Source organism: Coenobita brevimanus, chromosome 97 (assembly GCF_032717465.1).
Source record: "Coenobita brevimanus isolate Jiangsu-jjx chromosome 97, ASM3271746v2, whole genome shotgun sequence".
Lineage (NCBI taxonomy): Eukaryota > Metazoa > Arthropoda > Malacostraca > Decapoda > Coenobitidae > Coenobita > Coenobita brevimanus.
In genome coordinates, this window is record NC_137050.1 from 13,992,409 (window position 1) to 14,013,514 (window position 21,106).

Consider the following 21,106-nt stretch of genomic DNA (forward strand, 5'->3'; position numbering starts at 1 on the left):
TCCACATTATATTACATTACCTTAAACCAGCTATCCTCTCTCCAAAAAACACCGATCTTGTCATTACATATCATACCCATTCCACAACACATCCCTGTTCTCCCCCCCATAAAAAGAACCCATGGCTGCTGCTATATTGGGAATCAGCACGATGGTTTCTTGAGTGACCACCACAGGCAGGGCTGGGTTGTCTGCTCAGGGCCCTCCCGGTCGTCATCAAGCGACTGTGCCACCTCCAGTGTTGCGGCGCCCTAAATCTGCTCGTCAGTGCAGTAAAATTTTCTTTTGCAATATTAGGGGACTTCACTCCAACATCAACTCTGTTCAAAATTTCCTCCAGTTTGAATCCCCTGATCTGCTATTTCTGACAGACACACAAGTAAGCTCCACCTCTGATTTAGCTAGATTTAATTTTCCTGATTATATCTTGATTCAAAATTTCAGACCCAAAGTAGGCGTATGTTGCCTTGCCAAATCAGAAATTGCCCTGGAGGAGATTACTAAATTTAATTGTCCTTTTTTCGACTCTTCCATACACAAATTAAATTCTTTTGGTAAAATTAAGTATTTCTGTTGTGTTTATCGTTTCCCTACTGCCCCTTCAGAGCCAAGTTTATCTGTCTTCACAACTAAGTGTCCTCAACATTAATACTGCATCAGAAATTACTATTCTGGTTGATTTTAATGTCCATAATGTCGAATGGCTCACTTACTCACCCAGAACTGATGACTCTGGTCTTGAATGTGAGCTATTTGCAGACTCATTTAATCTCACCCAGTTAGTCAGTCAACCCACCCGTGTACCAGACAACACCGATCAAAATCCCCACCTATTGGACTTGTTTCTAACAACCAATTCAGATAATTATAGTGTCGAAGTGAAGTCCCCCCTCGGATCCTCTAATCATTGTCTGATTCAAGCCACCAGTTTCACACCTACCACACCCTCCTGCTCTGAACTTGTCGTGATGACTAAATGGCACTACAACAGGGCAGACTAGGAGGGACTTCAAAATTTTCTCATGGATGTTCCTTGGAACTCTCTTTTTCTCCCATGATGCAAATTCCACATTGGGCCACATACAGGATTTCATTAAAGTCGGCATGGAAACATTCATTCCCCATCACAGTTACAGAAAAAGATGTAATTCTCCTAAATGGTTTGACCACAATTGTGCTAGAGTAACAGAACATAAAACAATAGCCTATAACACTTATACAAGGACCAAAACCAAAGAAGCCTTTAACTATTATAAAAATATCAGAATCCATGCCAAAACTATTATCAATCATTCTAAATCAAACTTTCTACATAGACAAGCTAACAAACTACTAGACAATCCAAATGATAGCAAAATATTCTGGTCAACCCTTAATTCATTCAAAACTAACTTCACTACCACCTCTTCCATTCCACCGTTACAGTCACCCAATGGAAATCTAGTCAGTGACCCACGCGGTAAATCCAACCTTCTTGTTGACATTTTTTCAACAAACTCAACCCTAAATTTTAAAAAAATCATAATATTCCTGTACTTGATTTTGATTCCCCTCAAATACCTCCTTTCATGATTCACATCAGATACGTACAAGCTGTATTACAGAATCTCTCAGCAGACAAAGCCACGGGTCCAGATGAAATTCCTTCAACAGTACTTTAAAATTGCTCCTCAGTGTTGGCTCCTGTATTAGCAAAATTTTTCCTCAATTTTTCCAGCCCAGTGGAAAGAAGCAAATATCCATCCTGTTACTAAAAAGGAGGCAACTTCTGATCCATCAAACTACAGACCAATTACAATAACTTCCATTCTCGGAAAAGTTTTTGAGTCATTAATTAACACACAGTCAAGCATCTAGAAAACAATAAATTGATCAATGATTGGCAGTATGGATTTAGACAGGAACGTTCAACTGTAGATATTCTTTGCCTTCTTACCCATCAGATTAACAAAACAATAGACCAACATGGTGATACACACACAGTAGCACTTGATATTTCAAAAGCATTTGACGGAGTATGGCACCAGGCCTTATTGTCTAAGATGTCACACTATGGCCTTGCATCACTGGTTCCTCTAATTTCTTCTTACCTTCATGGTAGAAAAATACGGGTCATGGTTGATGAAATTTATTCTCAGTTTCATTCCATAAATGCTGGCGTACCTCAGGGATCAGTTTTGGCGCCAACCCTCTTTCTCATTCATATAAATGACCTCCTACCTGTCACGCACAACCCAATACACTCTTATGCTGATGACTCAACCCTTCATAGTTCTTTCACATTTAGTACCTCCTTTACACAATCTGATATTATAAATTCCCAAATAAACACAGCAATTTCTCTGAACCTGGACCTTTCTAAAATTAATCTATCTATCTATCTATCTCTAGCCCGACACCCTAATCCCGCAAAGGGTGGCCGCAGACAAAACGCCTCCAAGTCACTCTGTCACCCACCATTTGACTCCCCTCCCCCCAACTCACCCCCCCCTCCCTCATATACCTCTCAACTCCATCCCTCCACCTCATCCTCGGTCTACCCCTCCCTCTCCCTCCCTCCAACTCACCTACATACACCCTCTTAGTCAGTTTTTCATTCTCCATTCTCTCCACATGTCCAAACCACCTCAGTGTATTTCTCCTAATCTTTTCAACCACATCAATGGGGACAAAAAAATCTGGTCTCATTTAATGCTCAGAAAACTAAATACATTAATTTCTCCAATAGAAAGAATCCCTCAGACTCTCACATAATTTTAAGTGATGTCAGTATTCCCATATCCACTACAATTGATATCCTAGGTGTTACTCTAAACCCCAACCTAAGCTGGACGGCTTATGTTAAATCCCTTGCTAAAAATGCTTCTAAAAAGCTGGGACTTATGTACAGAGTTCGTGAGTTCTTCACCGACGAGCAGATGGCCACACTATACAAAAGTCATGTGCGTTCTCAGATCGAATACTGCTCACCACTTTGGAGTGGATGAGGAGTGGTTGCATTGAGGCAGTTGGACAAAGTTCAAAATAAAGCCATTAAATTAATCAATAATCCTGCTATAACGCAGGAACTTCCTCCATTATCAGTATGTAGAGATGTTGCTTCTTTAGCATTATTTTATCGATATTTTTATCGTAAGTGCTCTAATGAACTGGCTTCAATTGTGCCTCCCCTTCACATCTTCTCCCAAAATACTCGGGCAGCTGGGAGCGCCCATGAACTCACACTCTCTCCCCCACAATGCAGAACCTCTGCTTATCAAAATTTATTTATCCCCATTACTACTACTCTTTGGAATTCACTTCCTGGGAGTAGGGGGGTTTTCAAGAATACTCCCCCAGTATCCCTGCTTGTCGTAAAAGGCGACTAAAAGGGTTGGCGGAGGGTTAGTGCCCCTCCCCGGAAAACAACTAACTAAAAAAACAAACAAGAAGCCTCGGACAAGGACTGACCAAACGATGACGACCCATGACCGGACAAAGGACTTGGTAATGAGTATATGGAATGTAAGAGGAGCGAATGATGAGGTGAAAGAGAGAGAGATTGTCTAGGTGCTTGAGGGTGCGAAAGTGGATGTATGTGGAATAACTGAAACAAAATGGAGAGGAGAAAGTGTGAGAGAATGGGAGTATGGATGGGGTATATGTGCAGGAGTAGGTGAGAATGAGAGGGCAGGGGAAGGAGTATGTATAGTTGTGAGTAAAAGATGGAAGAGGAACATAAGACAGTATGGATCAGTTGGGTCAAGGATTGTGTGGGTAAAGTTGAAAGTTGGAATACAAATGTGGGCGATTGTGTGTGTGTATGCGCCAACGCACGATCGTGCTAGAAGAGTGAGAGAAGAGTTCTGGACAAATGTGGAAGTGTGCATGGAAAAGTTTGGAAGGAATGAGAGAGTGTTTCTGATTGGTGATATGAATGGTAAAGTTGGGAATGTGAAGGTGGATGGAATAGTTGGTGAATGGGGTGTGCCTGCTGAGATAGATGAGAATGGGAGTGTGTTAGTGGACATTTGTGCAGGGAGGGGGATGGTGATAGCCAATACCCTCTTCAGGCATAAAATGATCCACAGGTATACATGGCGAGTGATGAGAAGGGTGGGTGGTGAACTGAATGAAAGGAAGGCAATGATTGATTATGTGTGTGTGGATGAAAGGATGCGAAGATGTGTAAAGGATGCAAGAGTGTATAGAGGTTGGGGGAGTGGACTTTCTGACCACTACTTGGTGGTGGCCAGAATTAGAATGCAAGTAAGATGGAGGAATAGAAGAAGGGAAAGACGAGAGGAAGGAGTAGTTGCAAGGAGAGTGGAAAGGTTACAAGAGGATGAGAAAAAGGCAGAGTATAAGAGAGAAGTGGAGGAACGATTGGGCAAATATGAATTGGAGCAGATGGGAGACGTGGAAGGTGTGTGTAAGATATTTACAGAAGAAATATGTGCAGCATGTGATGTGGTGTGTGGAAGGAAGAGAAGTCGGAGGGGGGTGCAAGGAACAGCGTGGTGGACTGAAGAGGTGAAACAGGCTGTGGCACAAAAGAAGAAAGCATACAATGAATGGATGAGAAATAGGGGCGTGGAAGAAGTTGAGAGGCGGAAGAGAGAGTTATATGTGGAAAGAAAGAGAGAGGTGAAAAGATTAGTAAGAGAGAGTAAGAAGAGAGTGGATGAGGAATTTGGAAGGAATTTGAGTGTAAAGTGGAGGGACTGTAAGAAAATGTTCTGGAGAGAAGTGAAAAGAGTAAGACAGGGTGGAAGTGAAGTTAGTAGGGAAGTGAAAGATAAAAATGGTAGATTACTAGTGGAGAAGGGAGAAAAAGTGAGCAGATGGAGAGAACACTTCAAGGAATTGTTGAACGTAGAGGATGGAATTAATGCGAGTATAAGTGGCTAGGGAATGGCTGGGAGGAGGGAGTTGAGAAGACAGGAAGAAATCAGTAGGATAGAAGTTGTGGAAGCAATGAAGAAAGTTAAATCGGGGAAAGCCCCAGGAATTGATGGAGCGTGTGGTGAAATGCTGAAGCATGGGGGAGAGATAGTAGTAGAATGGATGTGGAAGATGTGCAGATTGGCCTGGGAGGAAGGTAGAGTCCCAGAGTATTGGAAGTCAGGAATAATTATTCCCTTGTACAAAGGAAAAGGGGAAAAAGAAGTGTGTGGTAATCATAGGGGCATTTGTCTTCTTAGTATAATAGGAAAAGTGTATAGTAGGATACTTATAGACAGAGTTAGAGAATGAACAGAGAAATTAGTTGGAGAAGAACAGGGAGGCTTTAGGAAGGGAAGAGGTTGTGTAGATCAGATATTCATTCTCAGATCTTTAGTGGAAAAGTTTCTAGAGAAGGGAAAGAAGTTGTATGCGGCTTTCATGGATTTGGAGAAAGCATATGACAGGGTGGATAGACAAGGATTGTGGAAAGTGTTAAGAATATATGGAGTAGATGGGAAGTTGTTGAATGATATGAAGAGTATGTACGATGGTGTGAAGGCTGCAGTGCGTGTGGATGGTGAACTAAGTGAATTTTTCTCTTTGAAAGTTGGTTTGAAACAGGGATGTGTCATGTCTCCATGGTTGTTCAATCTGTACATGGATGGGGTAATAAAAGAGGTACAAGGTAGGGTAGTGGATGTTGGAGTGGCCCTGGTGAGAGAGGATAGTGTTTGGAAACTCCCTGTACTGTTGTTTGCAGATGATACTGTGTTGTTGAGTGAAGACTAAGGGGAGCTGCAAGGCTTGGTGGACGAGTTTGAGAGAGTGTGTAAGAAACGGAATCTAAAGGTGAATGTAGGGAAGAGTAAAGTGATGGTCTTTGAGAGAGGTGAAGTTAGTGAATGTACAGCGAGGTTGGATGGTGAGGAATTGGAAAATGTGAGTACGTTTAAGTACTTGGGTAGTGTGATGAGTAAGGATGGAGGTTTGGAGGGTGAAGTGCTTGCAAGGGTACAGCAGGGAAGAAAAGTTGCTGGTTCTTTGAAACCAGTGATAAGAAACAGGGAAGTGAGCATGGAAGTGAAAAAGTTACTACATGACAGTATTGTGATACCAACTCTAACGTACGGAAGTGAAGCTTGGACATTGTTGGAAGGACACAAGTCAAGAGTGAGAGCAGTGGAAATGAGTTATTTAAGAGGAGCCTGTGGAGTCACGTGGAGAGACAGGCTGACGAATGAGGATATAAAGGAGCGTTGTGGTGTGGATGTGGATGTGATAGGAAGCGTTAGGAGGAACACACTGAGGTGGTTTGGCCATGTGGAGAGGATGGAGGGTGAAAGACTGATGAAGAGAGTGTATGTGAGTGAGGTGGAGGGGGGAAGAGGGAGGGGGAGGCCAAGGATGAGATGGAGGGATGGGGTGGAGAGGTATATGAGAGAGGAGGGTGTGAGTTGGGTGCAGGGCAGTGAAGTGGCGGGGGACAGGGCGACTCGGAGGCGATATGTTTGTGGCCACCCCAAACGGGATTGAGGCGTCTGGCAATAGACAGATAGATAGATAGAGTTGTTTCCCACATACATTTAATCCTCTCGATTTTAAATCCAATTGTTATAAGTATTTTATGAATGGAGGATGCCTTTAGGCACATGGACTTATTTTTTTTCCTTTGCGTTTCCTTCCTCCATTCATTATAATTAAAAAAAAAAAAAAATCCCTCCCCTGCCTGTTCCTCAGTCCTACCCCACCATCGTGCCGACTACCATTCATAGGCGAATTTTTAAAGTTTTTGGTGATTTATTTGAATACTATTGGTCGTATCAAAATTCCAAAAAATCCACGACAAAGCTAATGAAATTCTGCATCTAGACATATGCTTAGCTCTTGGGCAGTGTGGGCAAAATTTTATGCTAAGATGTTGGGAATTTATTTCAAGGTATTTTTTACTATTAAAAAGTTTATTCTTACTGCATTTCTGTACTTTTACTCTCAGTTTTGAGTGTTTTTATTAGCTTATCCTATAGTATAAACACCAGCAAAGATGATGGTATAAAATTTATACCAACATAACCAACTTCAGATTTCTGAAGATGCTGTATGTACAGTAATTATATGACAGACAACAACACCCTGTGGTGATTTCAACATCGAGTTGTCGGCCTGGAATGTCAACAACCCAGACACAGACAGAGGGCTGGTACTACAATCCCAGACAGATCATCTTTTCATACTAAACAGTCTATACCAACATACCCATATCCCACACCAAGCCCTCTTCCTCCCATCATCTCCATACATCACCTTCTGCTCCCCAAACCTCGCCTCCACTACATCATGGAGAGTGGTCAAAACCCTAGGTTCTGATCACCTCCCAATCATCATCACTACCAAAACCAGAATCACCCCAGCTGGCCACAAACACACATACACTATTATAAGAGAGCCAACTGGGAGGCCTTTGTAACTGAAACTGAACAACATCTCGAAACACTAAACAGTACACCCATCACAAACATCAACACCGCTCTGCACACTTTCAATACAATTATACAAAACGCAGACAAAAGACACAGCCCTACAGGCAACAGAAAGAGACACAACCCCAACTTCACACCAGAAATTCAAGGCCTCATCAGACAACGGGACGCACTGCGACACTCCCCAACACCCCATACACAAGACACCATACAACAAATACAAGAACTCAACACTCAAATAAACAACAAAATATCAGAACAGCAAACACTAAACTGGAAAAGTTACCTCCAAACGCTTGACCACAAAACAAACATCAGCAAACTCTACAAAACACTAAACAGCATCACACTTTCCAACAGCAACACCACAGAGTCACATGCTGCCATCACAACAACACACCACACCCTCAAACAAACAACAAGCAAACATTTTCATCAATCACTTTTCACAAGTCAGCCATCTAAACCCCCATCCCGAAGACAGACGTATCATCCGACGTAAGAGACAGTTCCCCACAGACCCAGACCTCGCAACTTTCACTTACAACCAGACGAAGCACATCATTAACAACCTCAAGCACTCATCTGCCTGTGAACCAGACAACATAAGCAACATTCACCTTAAACACCTAGGACCACAAGGCATACAAGCACTCACCAACATATCAAACTACAGCTACTCACACAACATAATACCCAGCATCTGGAAGCATGGCAATATCATGACTATCCCTAAACCCAACAAAGACCCCACGTTACCCTCCTTACACCGCCCCGTCACACTCCTCTGCACCCCCTCTAAAGTCACTGAACGACTGGTACTACAACTAGTCACTCCTCACATTCCCCTAGCCCAGTCACAACATGGTTTTAGGCCACTACACTCCACAAACACCCTTCTTACAGACCTTACAGAGAGTTTTCGATGGCATGAATTCAGCTGGGCCACTTCACAGAACAATCCTAATCACGCTAGACATTAGCAAAGCTTTTGCTGCCATCCCCCGCCACAACCTCACGAACAAAATACTCAACACAAACATGGACAACAACACAAAAAGATGGCTGGCAAACTACTTAGCAGGCAGATGTGCACACGTAACATTTGCCGGTCAGTCTTCTAACATCAGAAACTTCACAAACGGCGTCCCCAAGGATCTGTTTTGTCCCCTACACTCTTTAACCTATACATGCACGACATACCCACACCTCACACACCACAGATACACATAGCTTCCTATGCAGATGATATAACACTTACATGCACGCACCAAAACGCAAACACAGCTGCACACATCATTCAACCTTACCTCAATACACTACACGAATGGTTCACCACAAACAGGCTCAAAATAGCCCCAGCCAAATCTACAGTGACTCGTCTCACAAACTGGACAGCAGAACACAGTCACATCCCACACCTCACCATAAACAACACTTCCCTACCACACACACACACACCCAAAATCCTTGGTGTAACATACAATACATCAATGTCATTTAAACAACACATCACAAACATTAAAAATAAAATAACACTAAGACTCAATGCTTTAAGGTCACTTGCCCATACAACATTCGGACACAACAAAGAAACGACCACCACAGTATACAAACAAAACATATGTTCAGTGATGAATTATGCATGCCCTGCCTGGGCTTCTAACCTCACCAAAACACACTACAACACTCTACAGACCATATAGAACAAGGCCCTAAAAATAATCACAGGCTGCACAGCTACTACACCCACAGACCACCTACATCAAGAAACCAAAGTCCTCAAAGCCAAGGATCACCTAGACAAGAAAGGCACCCAGTTTCTTGCTGCAGCCTCCACAAATCCACAACATCCACTATATTACATGGCAGCACATCCACCCACACCAAGGAACATCAAAACAACACCAAGCACACAATACCATACACAAATACTGTCATCTCTCCCCCCTTGCCCAGACCAGCTTCCAAAAGCATATCCACACTCAGATCACTCGCCGCTCCATTCAGTCACTTACACACAGCTGCATGCATGGCCTCCTGACATCCCCCCTTCTGAATCCTATCTTCCTTGTGAGGACAGGGTCCACCTGGCCAGGCTGAGATGTGGGCACCATCCAGCCTTCTTAAGTTACCAGAAGAGGCTGGATGACTCCGTCGCTGATGCCTGTCCAGGATGCAACACAGCACCCCATACTATTAAGCACATTATAGAAGACAGCATTGCACACAATCACCTACGCCAACAACACAACATACACTCTTTGAGAGCTCTGTGGGAAAGCCCGGTCTTGGCCATGGCCTTCCTAAGGGATTCGGAGCTGTTCGGCCAGACTGCCTAGGGAACAACTACTACTACTACTACACCTTGTGAATGCCTTGTCTTATGGATGAGATTTGCAACATGTGGATCATGGAGATGAATGCAAAATACTACTGAAATTTAGCAGACAGCATGCCCAAATGCCTCCAGTTTCTAACTGTGGGCAAGGGCAACATGACCAAGTATTAGGATGCAGTTATGCTCCATAGTTTTGTCTTTAATACATTCCCTGAAGTGTGATTTTTTTTTTTTTTTTTTTTTTTCATTGTGCTTTATGCAGTCAGTTTCTTTTGTGGAGCTTGTATGTATATTATACTGTGGCACTTGGTAGGTATAAAATGCCATGGACACAGAAATATAATTTATAAAATATTTAAGACACTTCTCTCAAGTACTCACCTACAGCAGTCATGAATGTCTCAAAATGTATGATAAAGCCAGGTCCTGCATTTGCATCTAACGGCATACGGAAGATAGCCAGCCCTTGGTTCATTAGGAGTAGGTTCTTTTCATGATTGGGTGCCTCTGATGGAAGAAAGAGACACAGAGGATTTAGCTTAGAAGTTCAAGCGTTTGACTGTAAATAATAAAAGTACTAAAAAAGGACTTGGAGAAAGCTTATGACAGAATAGATAGGAGAGGTATGTGGAAGGTATTAAGAATATATGGAGTGGAGGGGAAATTGTTGAGTGCTGTGAAGAGTATGTACGAGGGAGCTAGGGCTACGGTGCGAGTGGATGGTGAGCTGAGTGAGTTCTTTGATCTCAATGTGGGACTGAAACAGGGGTGTGTAATGTCTCCATGGCTGTTTAATATATATATGGATGGGGTTGTAAAGGAGGTACAAGGTAGGGCAGTGGATGTGGGGGTGGCCCTAATGAATGAGGGTGAGATTTGGAAGCTTCCGGTGTTGCTGTTTGCTGATGATACAGTATTGTTGAGTGAAGATGAATGGGAGTTGCAAGGTTTGGTGAATGAATTTGGGACAGTGTGTAGGAGGAGGAAGCTGAAAGTTAATGTAAACAAAAGTAAAGTTATGGTGTTTGAGAGGAATGAAGTCACAGAGTGTGCAGTGAGGTTGGATGGTGAGGATATGGAGAATGTGAGTGCATTCAAGTACTTGGGTAGTGTGATGAGTAAGGATGGAACTTTGGGGGATGAAGTACGTGAAAGGGTACAGCAGGGAAGGAAGGTTGTTGGCACACTGAAAGCAGTGATGAGAAATAGGGAGGTGAGTATGGAAGTTAAGATGTCACTGCATGATGGTATTGTGATCCCTACCCTGACGTATGGAAGCGAGGCGTGGACCTTGCAAGAGGGGAACAAGTCAAGAGTGAGAGCAGTGGAAATGAGTTACTTGAGAGGAGCATGTGGAGTGACGTGGAGGGACAGGTTGACGAATGAAGAAGTGAAGGAACGTTGTGGGGTAGATGTGGATGTGGTTGAAAAGATTAGGAGAAATACACTGAGGTGGTTTGGACATGTGGAGAGGATGGAGAATGAAAGACTGACTAAGAGGGTGTATGTAGGTGAGGTGGAGGGAGGGAGAGGGAGGGGTAGACCGAGGATGAGGTGGAGGGATGGAGTTGAGAGGTATATGAGGGAGGGGGGGGTGAGTTGGGGGGAGGGGAGTCAAATGGTGGGTGACAGAGTGACTTGGAGGCGTTTTGTCTGCGGCCACCCTTTGCGGGATTAGGGCGTCGGGCTATAGATAGATAGATAGACTAAAAAAGGAACTGTAACAGGAGAATGCACTAACTGATGCTTGGGTTAGTGTCCTAACTGTATACCCAGTATACACACCTGTTTGCTTCAACCTGACATTTCTAAGGAGTCTTTGAATGCTTTGTTGGAAGTCTGTGTTGTATGAGGTGAAGTGTTCAATTTTAAGTAGTAGAACAGAATGGCAGAATGGGTTCAGAGAGCTATTTTATGTCAGTACAGGTTTAGCTAGGAGTAAGAGGCATACAACAGTTTGGCAGTCTCTGTTCCTGTCTCTTGGAAAAGCAGTTGGTGAGGAAAGGATATATCAATGAAGATCTTACAGGACATTACTTGGCTGAAATTTCTGGAAGGCAGTTATAGCTTTATGTAATTAAATGTAGGATGGTGGGGCACAGACAAAGTTTATAATTTCTTTGCCTACAGTGGAGAAGTAGAGAGACGGAATAGGGTACAAGGGGTTCAGAGTACCATAAACGCTGAAATAACAACACTGACGATATAAAGGGCTGGTGGAGGTACTGTCATATCAGAAGGATTATGCCCATGTGCAGCTTGCCATGAAGGTGTGGGAAATAACTCCATTTTTAGATGACGTCAGGTGATTTAGTGGGTAATTAACGCACTCCAATCGAACTGAGCCAGTGCAGGTTTATATCCAAGGGGTGATTGAGTTTACTGCTCACATAATGCCACTCAGGGATGAGTGAGGCTGGTCACTCTCATCTTAAAAATGTCAGGACTAAGTTGCCTAGCCCAGGGCTCCTATGCTCCTCATCGGGTAACACAGGATTAGACGATGAATGTATGTATGTACCGGTATGTTAGTTATATGTGGGTGCATAAGATATGGAGTGGTATTAAAAGGTTGGCTGCAAAAAAATTATGATTTTTAGTGTGTAAGCACACAGAAGGGAAGAGGTTGCAAAGGATTATATTGGTTAGTTTCTTCAGTGTGTGAAAGGGTTCTGTTATTTGGGGGACATAATATATGCTGGAAATGGGGCTGGAGCTGGCTTCATAGCAAGGGTAAAAAGTGAGACTGGAAGAAGTCCGGGGAGTTGCTGTCTCTCCTGATAGTGAGAGGGTTCTCTCTCTGTGCTAAGGAGTGCTTGTATGCAGCATGTGTTAAGAGTGTAATGCTGTACGATAGTGAGGCTTGGGCAGTAAAGGTGGACATTCGTATACACAAACATGTGGAGATGAGAACAATTAGATGGATGTGTCGTGCATCCTTGAATGACAGGCCTAGGGGGGGTTAGGGTTGTAAATGAAGAACTGTGAGGAAGGATGGGCTTGAATGTATTAGTGATGTGATAAGCAATAGACTGAGATGGTACTGACATGTAAAGAGGATGAAGGATGACAATTGGGTGCAGAGGATGAGAGGTATAAAAGCTGATGGTAGAGTTGTATGAGGTAAACCAAAATGATCTGGGATGGGGTAATGCACTAAAGTGTGACCTTAGGGATAAAGGATTGAATAGAGAGGGTGCTAGATATAAAGCAATGTAGAGAGTTGCCATTACGTGACCAACAATGATGCATGAAAGCATCATTAGTGATAACGGGGTGCATAAGATGAAGTGGTATTAGAGGTGGTCAGCAAAATAATGCTGATTTCATGTGTGTGATGTGTCAAGGAGTGCATGTAGTGATTGACAGCCTTGAACAGATTGATCTTGCTGGAGAGTCTCCTGAGTGTGTGTAGAAGTTTTGCTGTTTAGGGGACAGATTAGTGGGACTAGGGTAAAGAGTGGCTGGAGGAAAGTCAGGAAGCTGTTGCGTCTCTTAACACTGAGAGGACTCTTCCTCCATGCTAAGAATCCTTCTGTGTGGAACGTGTTATGAGTGCAATGCTGTATGGCACTGTGACCTGGTCAGTAAAGGAAGAGGATATTCTAATACTAGGCTCAAATAGACAGAAATGACATTGATTAGAAGGATGTGTAGTGTGTCCTTGAATGAGGGGCCTTGGGGGCTAGGACTGTGACTGAAAAATTGAGAGGAAGGATAGGACTTCAGTGTATGGGTGTTGTGATGAGGAGGGTTAGACTGAGATGGTTTGGACATGCTGAAAGGATGGAAGACGGCAACTAGGTGTGGAAGGCAAGATGTCAATACTGAGTGTAGGGTTGCAAGTGGCAGACCAATGAAGACTTGAGATGAGGTCATAGTGTGTGGCTTCAGGGATAAGGGACTGAATAGGGAGGCTGCCAGATACTAAGCAGCGTGGACAGCTGTCATTAGGTGCCCTAGACTGACGCACAAAAGCATGTATGAGCCTATATCAACTATACGACATATATATATATATATATATATATACTGTATATGTATATATATATATATATATATATATATATATATATACAGTGCTGGGCAGGTGCGCAAATACTTGCGCAAAGCGCAATTGCGCACCATTGCGCTCCGGTGAATATCGTTTGTGCATTGCGTACTGCATGAGACCATGCGCAATATTGCACTTTCGCACATGAAAAGGCAGGTACGGAAGCGCAAATTTATTTGCGCTTGCACAACTAAATTGTGCTTGTGCACCTGCCTTGCGCACCTGTTCTGTGGATTGTGCACTGCGCAATCCAAGGGACACGTGGTCTTGGGAGCTTCCCGTATGTCTGGACAAGGGATGGGGGAAGCACAGGTGGTCACGAGGGTTCTGCTGGGGGGATGCGGGAGGGACAGAGGGTAGTAGCATTTCTTAAAATGCTTCAACAGATAATATGTATTTAATATTTATTAAATTATTATTATTAATAAATAATAATAAATTAAAAATACATTATGTATTAAGAGAAGCATATGGTATGCAATTCCTTGCAAAAATCATTAAAACATATTATTTAAATCAAATATCCACAGCCTACTAAACTATTAGGCTGTGGATATTTGATTTAAATAATATGTTTTAATTATTTTTGTAAAGAATTACACATGCTGTTGTTTATCTATATTGAATTATTAAATAAAACCTCTTGCGAAAATGCAGATAAAAGTAAAACTGGCACCATCATAGCCTTTGTTTCCCTGTCCCTGCGCTTCCCAGCCCACTCAGTCGCTTACTCCTATGTTGGTACTTCCACGAGTGAAAAAGTTACTACATGACAGTACTGTGATACCAGCTCTAATGTATGGAAGTGAAGCTTTGACCTTGTTGGAGGGACACAAGTCAAGAGTGAGAGCTGTGGAAATAAATGAACTATTTGAGAGGTGCATGTAGAGTTACGTGGAGAGACAGACTGAAAAATGAGGAAGTGAAGGATCGTTGTGGTGTGGATGTGGATGTGATGGGAAGCGTTAGGAGAAACACAATGAGGTCATACAGAGAGGATGGAGAGTGAAAGACTAATGAGGAGAGTGTATGTGAGTGAGGTGGAGGGGGGAAGAGGGAGGGGGAAGCCAAGGATGACATGGAGGGATGGAGTGGAGAAGTATATGAGAGAGGGGGATGTGAGCTGTGAGCAGGGCAGCAAAATGGTGTGACTTACTCATCACACTACCCAAGTACTTGAATGCACTCACATTCTCCATATCCTCACCATTCAACCTCACTGTGCACTCTGTGACTTCATTCCTCTCAAACACCATTACTTTACTCTTGTTGACATTCACTTTCAAATTCCTCTTCCTACACACTGTCCCAAACTCATTCATCAAACTTTGCAGCACCCATTCATCTTCACTCAACAATACTGTATCATCAGCAAACAGCAACACCGGAATCTTCCAAATCTCACCCTCATTCATTAGAGCCACCCCCACATCCACTGCCCTACCTTGCACCTCCTTTACAACCCCATCCATGTATATATTAAACAGCCATGGAGATATCACACAACCCTGTTTCAGCCCCACAATGAGATCAAAGAACTCACTCAGCTCAACGTCCGCTCGTACCGTAGCCCTAGCTCCTTCGTACATACTCTTCACAGCACTCAACAATTTCCCCTCCACTCCATATATTCTTAATACCTTCCACATACCTTGCCTATCTATTCTGTCATAAGCTTTCTCCAAGTCCATGAAGGCAGCATACACTTTCCTTCCCTTCTCTAGATACTTCTCCATTAAACATCTTAGAACAAATATCTGATCTACACACCGTTTTCCCTTCCTAAATCCCCCTTGTTCTTCTCCAACTAGCTCCTCTGTCATATCCCTAACCCTATCAATGAGTATTCTACCATATATTTTTCCAGCCACACTAAGAAGGCAAATACCCCTATAGTTACCACATACTTCTCTCTCCCCTTTTCCTTTGTATAAAGGAACAATTATACCTGATTTCCAGTCCTCTGGAACCCTTCCCTCTTCCCAAGCCAATCTACACAACTTCCATATCCACTCCACAACAATCTCACCCCCATACCTCAACATTTCACCACGCTCCATCAATTCCTGGGGCCTTTCCCATCTTGATCTTCTTCATTGCTTCCACCACTTCTGCCCTACTGATCTCTTCCTCCCTCCTCTCATCTCTCCTTCTCCCAGCCATTCCCCAGCCACTTATACTCACACTGCTCTCACTCTCTACATTCAACAAATCCTCAAAGTGCTCCTTCCATCTCCTCAATTTCTCTCTCTTCTCCACCAACAATCTATTATTCCTATCTTTCACTCCCCTACTATTTCCCCTTTCACACTGCCTTACTTTCTTTACCTCCTTCCAAAACAATTTCTTACTCCCTCCATTTCATACTCAAATTCCTCCCAAACTCTCATCCACCTTCTTCTTACTCTCCTTCACCAGTCTCTTCACCTCCCTTCTGCTTAAATATACCTCTCTTTTCTCTCTCTCATCTCCTCCCCTACCTCTACTCACTATCCATTCATTATATGCCTTCTTCTTTTGTTCCACAGCTCGTTTCACCTCATCATTCAACCATGCTGTCCCTTGCACACCCCTGCATCTCCTCCTCACTCCACAAACCATCTTACATGCTGCGCCTATCTCTTCCATGAATATCTTACATACATCTTCCACCCCTTCCATCTGCTCTAACTCATACTTTCCCAATCTTTCTTCAACTATGCTCTTATACTCTGCCATTTTCTTACTATCTTGCAAGTTCTCCACTCTTCTCACAGGAGTGGTTTCCTCCTGTCTTCCCCTTCATCCCTTCAACCATTTCCTTTGCAACTTTACCTTGGCCATCGCTAAGTGATGGTCCGAGACTCCATTCCCCCACCCTCTCCACACTCTTGCATCCAACACTTGTCTTCTCATTCGCTCATCCACACACACATAGTCTATCATTGCCTTTCGTTCAACAAGTTCACCATCCATCCTCCTCATTACTCTCCATGTATAACTGTGGATCATCTTATGCCGAAAGTAGGTGCTGGCTATTTCCAACCCCTTACCAGTACAGATATCCACCAAAGCGAATTCGAAGAAGGGAAGAGGTGAGGTAGGCCAAGGAGAAGGTGGAGAGATATGGTGGATGAATGTGCGAGGAAGAGAGGTTTGGAAGTCGGTGAGGCTAGGGAACTGACAGGAGACCGAGCTGACTGGTTGAATTTTGTGAGGAGATGTGCATGATCAGGGATTTTTGGCACCCCTTCTTAACATGGCAGAGTTTGGATTGACTCTGTCGGATACGATATGTGAAGCTACAGAACGTGGTGAATGTTTTTGGCATATCTGATAGAGCCAGGATTCTGGGGGCTTGAATGATGAGTGAATGGAAGCGTGGCTCATTGGATTGGGCAATTTTGGGCTGTCTGGACATTGCTACTCCTCACCCTGCCCTTGGGTGGGAAAGGAGGTCCGGATGATGATGATGATGATGATGATGATGATGATGATGATGATATATATATATATATATATATATATATATATATATATATATATATATACAGTATATATATATCATCCAATCCTACATTGCCCCATGAGGAGCGTAGGAGCCCGAGGCTAAGCAGTTGGTCCTGACATTTAAGATGAGAGTAACCAGCCTCACTCATCCCTGAGTGGCATTACATGAGCAAGCAACCCCAACCATCCCTTGGATATAAACTTTCACCGGCTCAATCCGATTGGAACACAATAATTACTCACTAAATTTGGTTATATGGTCACCACCCAGCGTGGTAAATGGTTTCCTGGTGTACAGGAAACATTTGGCTTGTCACTCAGTGTAGAGTCACCCACAGGCAGAAGGAAGAGGAAAGAATGAAAGAAAGAAAGACAGAAGAGGAAGTGTAAAGTTACCAGTAGGCAGAAGGACAAGGAAAGAATGAAGTAAAGGAAGACAGAAGAGGATGGAAGGAAAGAAGGATGGAGGAGAGAAAAGGGCAGACACCCGAGAGCAGCACTACATCCAGTGAGTGGATGGTGAGAGCCCCCACCTACCACAAATATGCCATGAATACCTTTCAGTCCTCCTCACATGTTTCTCCACTATGTTACTCCACATTTGTGATGTACACAACTGATATTACTCCTAAATCTATTCTATTCATCACTCACCTGACATTCTGATACAGTGCATTCTTACCTTCCCTACACTTATTCTTCGACATTCTATCCAAGGAGTGGTTGGGGTTCATTGCTCACATAATGCCACTCAGGGATGAGTGAGGCTGGTCCCTCTCAGCTTAACTGTCAAGACCAACTTGCCTAGCCCCCGGCTCCTATGTTCCTCATGAGGCAACAAAGGATTCAATGATGGTTGGATGGATGGATGGATACATTTCCTCAGCTGACTTAGTCCCTGGTAATTTTCCTTCTGTACAATGCCTGATGTCTTCACATGGTGGTACAGATATAACGAAGCAGCCTGATTGTACAACCTGGCTGCTCCACCTGGTTATATAAAATACAGTATTCCTTAACTCTCACCGCCATCAAAGGAAGAATTGTAGACAGCAGGAGATGGACTACTTCAGCCTGCAGACCCATGTTCACATTTATATTAGCCTGGAGTCAACAACAATGACAACAACAATGGTAAAAATCTACTTCTCAAAACTTCCTGGGTAAGTCCATCATTTTATGTCACTCTCCGCTACATTTTATCCTCTATGTAAATACCTAAAGAACTTGTGCTGCCTTCCTGTTCATTAGTATCTTAACAGTATTTTTCACTTTAGTGTACTGTATGTTGCATTCTCAGACACAACATTCCTTCTCTGTGCACCACCAAACTTATTATGTCAGCCACTGCTCAATTCTCATCATTCCCATGCATCATCCTTTCAAACTACCTTTTCTATTTTTTCCATATTTTGCTTTCATTTGCCAATACAAGGAGCATAGCTTATCAGTGTCATTATGTGTTTTTTGTTATTACCTTTCAGTTAATATCTATGCAAGTTCCCCTCATTATACGCTACCTTACTGTTAAACAAAACATTAACAGACTCACCAATACAATTATAGCCATCCCCAGTGAAGCCACTCAGACATCTGCAAGACACACCAAATGAAGAGCTTGGATCAGGATCACATCTTGCCTGTGGGTGGCACACAGAAGGATCTTCCTGGCATGATACACTTGATCGACAGAAGAATCCATCACCTTCAAATCCCTGGGGGGAAAAAAAGAAAGAAAAAAAGTACAGTAATACCAAAAACTATCAAATGTTCTTTAGACAGATTTATTTGAGGCCCTGCATGCCACAAGGGGTAAAGCAACACATTTACAATTTTCCACAAATTGCCTTCAAAGTCTGGCAACATAGAAGAGTTCACAGACATGTTATTTTTTAGTTTCAGTTTCTAGAACTTGGACATAAGGTGCATAAATGAGCATACGTTAAGGGCAATAACTTAGAAATTTTGCACAATAATATTTTCATTGTTAAACTTACATTAGCAGCAGAAAAATATTTTTTGCTAGTGTCCTGCTGGACTTTGTGAGCATTTTGCAGCCACTTTTTGATTTGTTTTTCTTATCCAAACCAATAAAGTATTATATTTGTCCAATACTATGATAAAGGTAATTTGTTTTTTAAGGGCAATATGGAAGAAAACGGTAAAATGCAAAGCGCCACATGAGACAAGGCATCAGTTCCTGGAGTGCTTTGCACTCGGCAGAGGTGACGGTAAGACTGAGCAGGTAAGGCGCCACCCTTGAGAAAATTGGCAGCTCTAATTGGCCAGCATGGGTGACACGGCACATTCTGATTGGCTTGCTGGTCACTGCTGTGGGATTACATACAAACAGAGTTTACCCTTTGTGGCACACAACAGAACCTACACCCTAGACCAAGTGTCAGCAAGGTCGCTTGGAGCACACTTCTCACTTCAGACTTTCACCCTTACTGCAATAATTGAAATTGAGCAAAGCAACCTTGCGCAGTCATAAGGTAGTGTTTGAAGGGGCAGCTGGTGGAGAAAAAAAAAAACAGGTTTCAGCAGGTATGGTACTTTACCCCTTGTGGTGTGCAGGGCCTCATTTGTTGCAGTGAAAGATAAGCCACAAAATCATAAGAAGGGCTGGTGTTGTTGTTGCTCAACCCTGGTCCATCTGCTCAAGCAGACCTGTCAACTGCAGGTAAACAACTTCTCCTACAGGACTGTCCCATAGGTTCCTTACACCATGGATCTTGTGTCTATAACAGTGTGGCATGTGCTGTGTAGTTTTGTTATGTGGGCCTATTTTACGACCTGGGCATCAGCCATCCGTTCTAAGCTGGTAGCTGAAGAAGGCTGGGTGATGTCCTGCTCTGACTCTGGTTAAATGAACTCAACCTTCTCTATTTAAGGACACGTCCAATGGGTGGTGTCAAGAGAGTGGACTTGTAACATGGTGTTCTGATCAAAATGTTGTACTCCCCTGAAGGTGAAGTATACGTTGGTGTTTCTTTACTGCTAGTGTTGGAATGTCTGGGGGTGGGATATTGTAAAGGATTTGATAATGTTATTGTGGTGATTGTTTTATAAGTCTAGATATGCACTGTGTCTCTATCACATAATGACAGGGATGATGTGTACTGAAATATGCCACTACAGTACACTGAATTGCATGCCTCTCCTATCAAGGCAATCTCTGACAAGGAGGGTTTTAATTTCAGAGTGTAAGTGATCGTGGGAGTGATTTTGGTGCAACAAGTGGTGATGCATAGAGCATATAGCATTGTTATGAATGGCTTGCATGCTGCTGCTGTGAGCATTAGATAGGATGGGAGCCCATGCTAGGCAGGCACAGGACATCACTGATTTGGTGAATTGTTTGTAAAAAGTTTCTTTTTGTTGCCCAAAGTCTGGCCATGTATTCTCCCTGAGTGCACGAAGTCTAGGCGTGTAATCCCTCTTGATGTCTTGCGTATGGTTTCAGATGGAGAGTACATTGTCATATGTCCCTCGAAGGATCTTAGTGGAGGGTGTGTGGCACATGTACAATGTTATGTGTGATGTAAGGGAAGTAGAGTACCTGTGTTCATATACTGTATACTACTAGTGATTAGTGTGGTGGTGGATTTAGCTGGGGCAATCATCAGCCTGTTGTCCCTGACCCAAGTCTGAGACATGATGAGGTAGTTCTGCTGCAGTATGAGTGCTGTGTCTGCAATGTGGTGTGTGCTTGTCATGGTGATGTCATCTACATATATCGCACTCTTTGTGGGTGGCTGGGGTGTGAGAATATAGTGCATGACTAGGCTGAACAGTGTGGGTAAGAGAAAGGAGCCC

At 43.1% G+C, this 21,106-nt stretch overlaps 1 protein-coding gene across 1 annotated transcript in view; it reads right to left on the minus strand.

The window, feature by feature from the left end:
* Ndg (Nidogen) overlaps nucleotides 1–21,106 on the minus strand; it is a 527,328-nt gene that overhangs the window by 69,595 nt on the left and 436,627 nt on the right. The window contains exons 30-31 of the mRNA XM_080283492.1: nucleotides 18,840–19,002; nucleotides 10,126–10,251 (exon numbers count right to left, since the gene is read on the minus strand). Of these exons, the coding sequence (XP_080139618.1) occupies nucleotides 10,126–10,251; nucleotides 18,840–19,002 (289 nt within the window). The remainder of the gene's footprint in view (nucleotides 1–10,125; nucleotides 10,252–18,839; nucleotides 19,003–21,106) is intronic.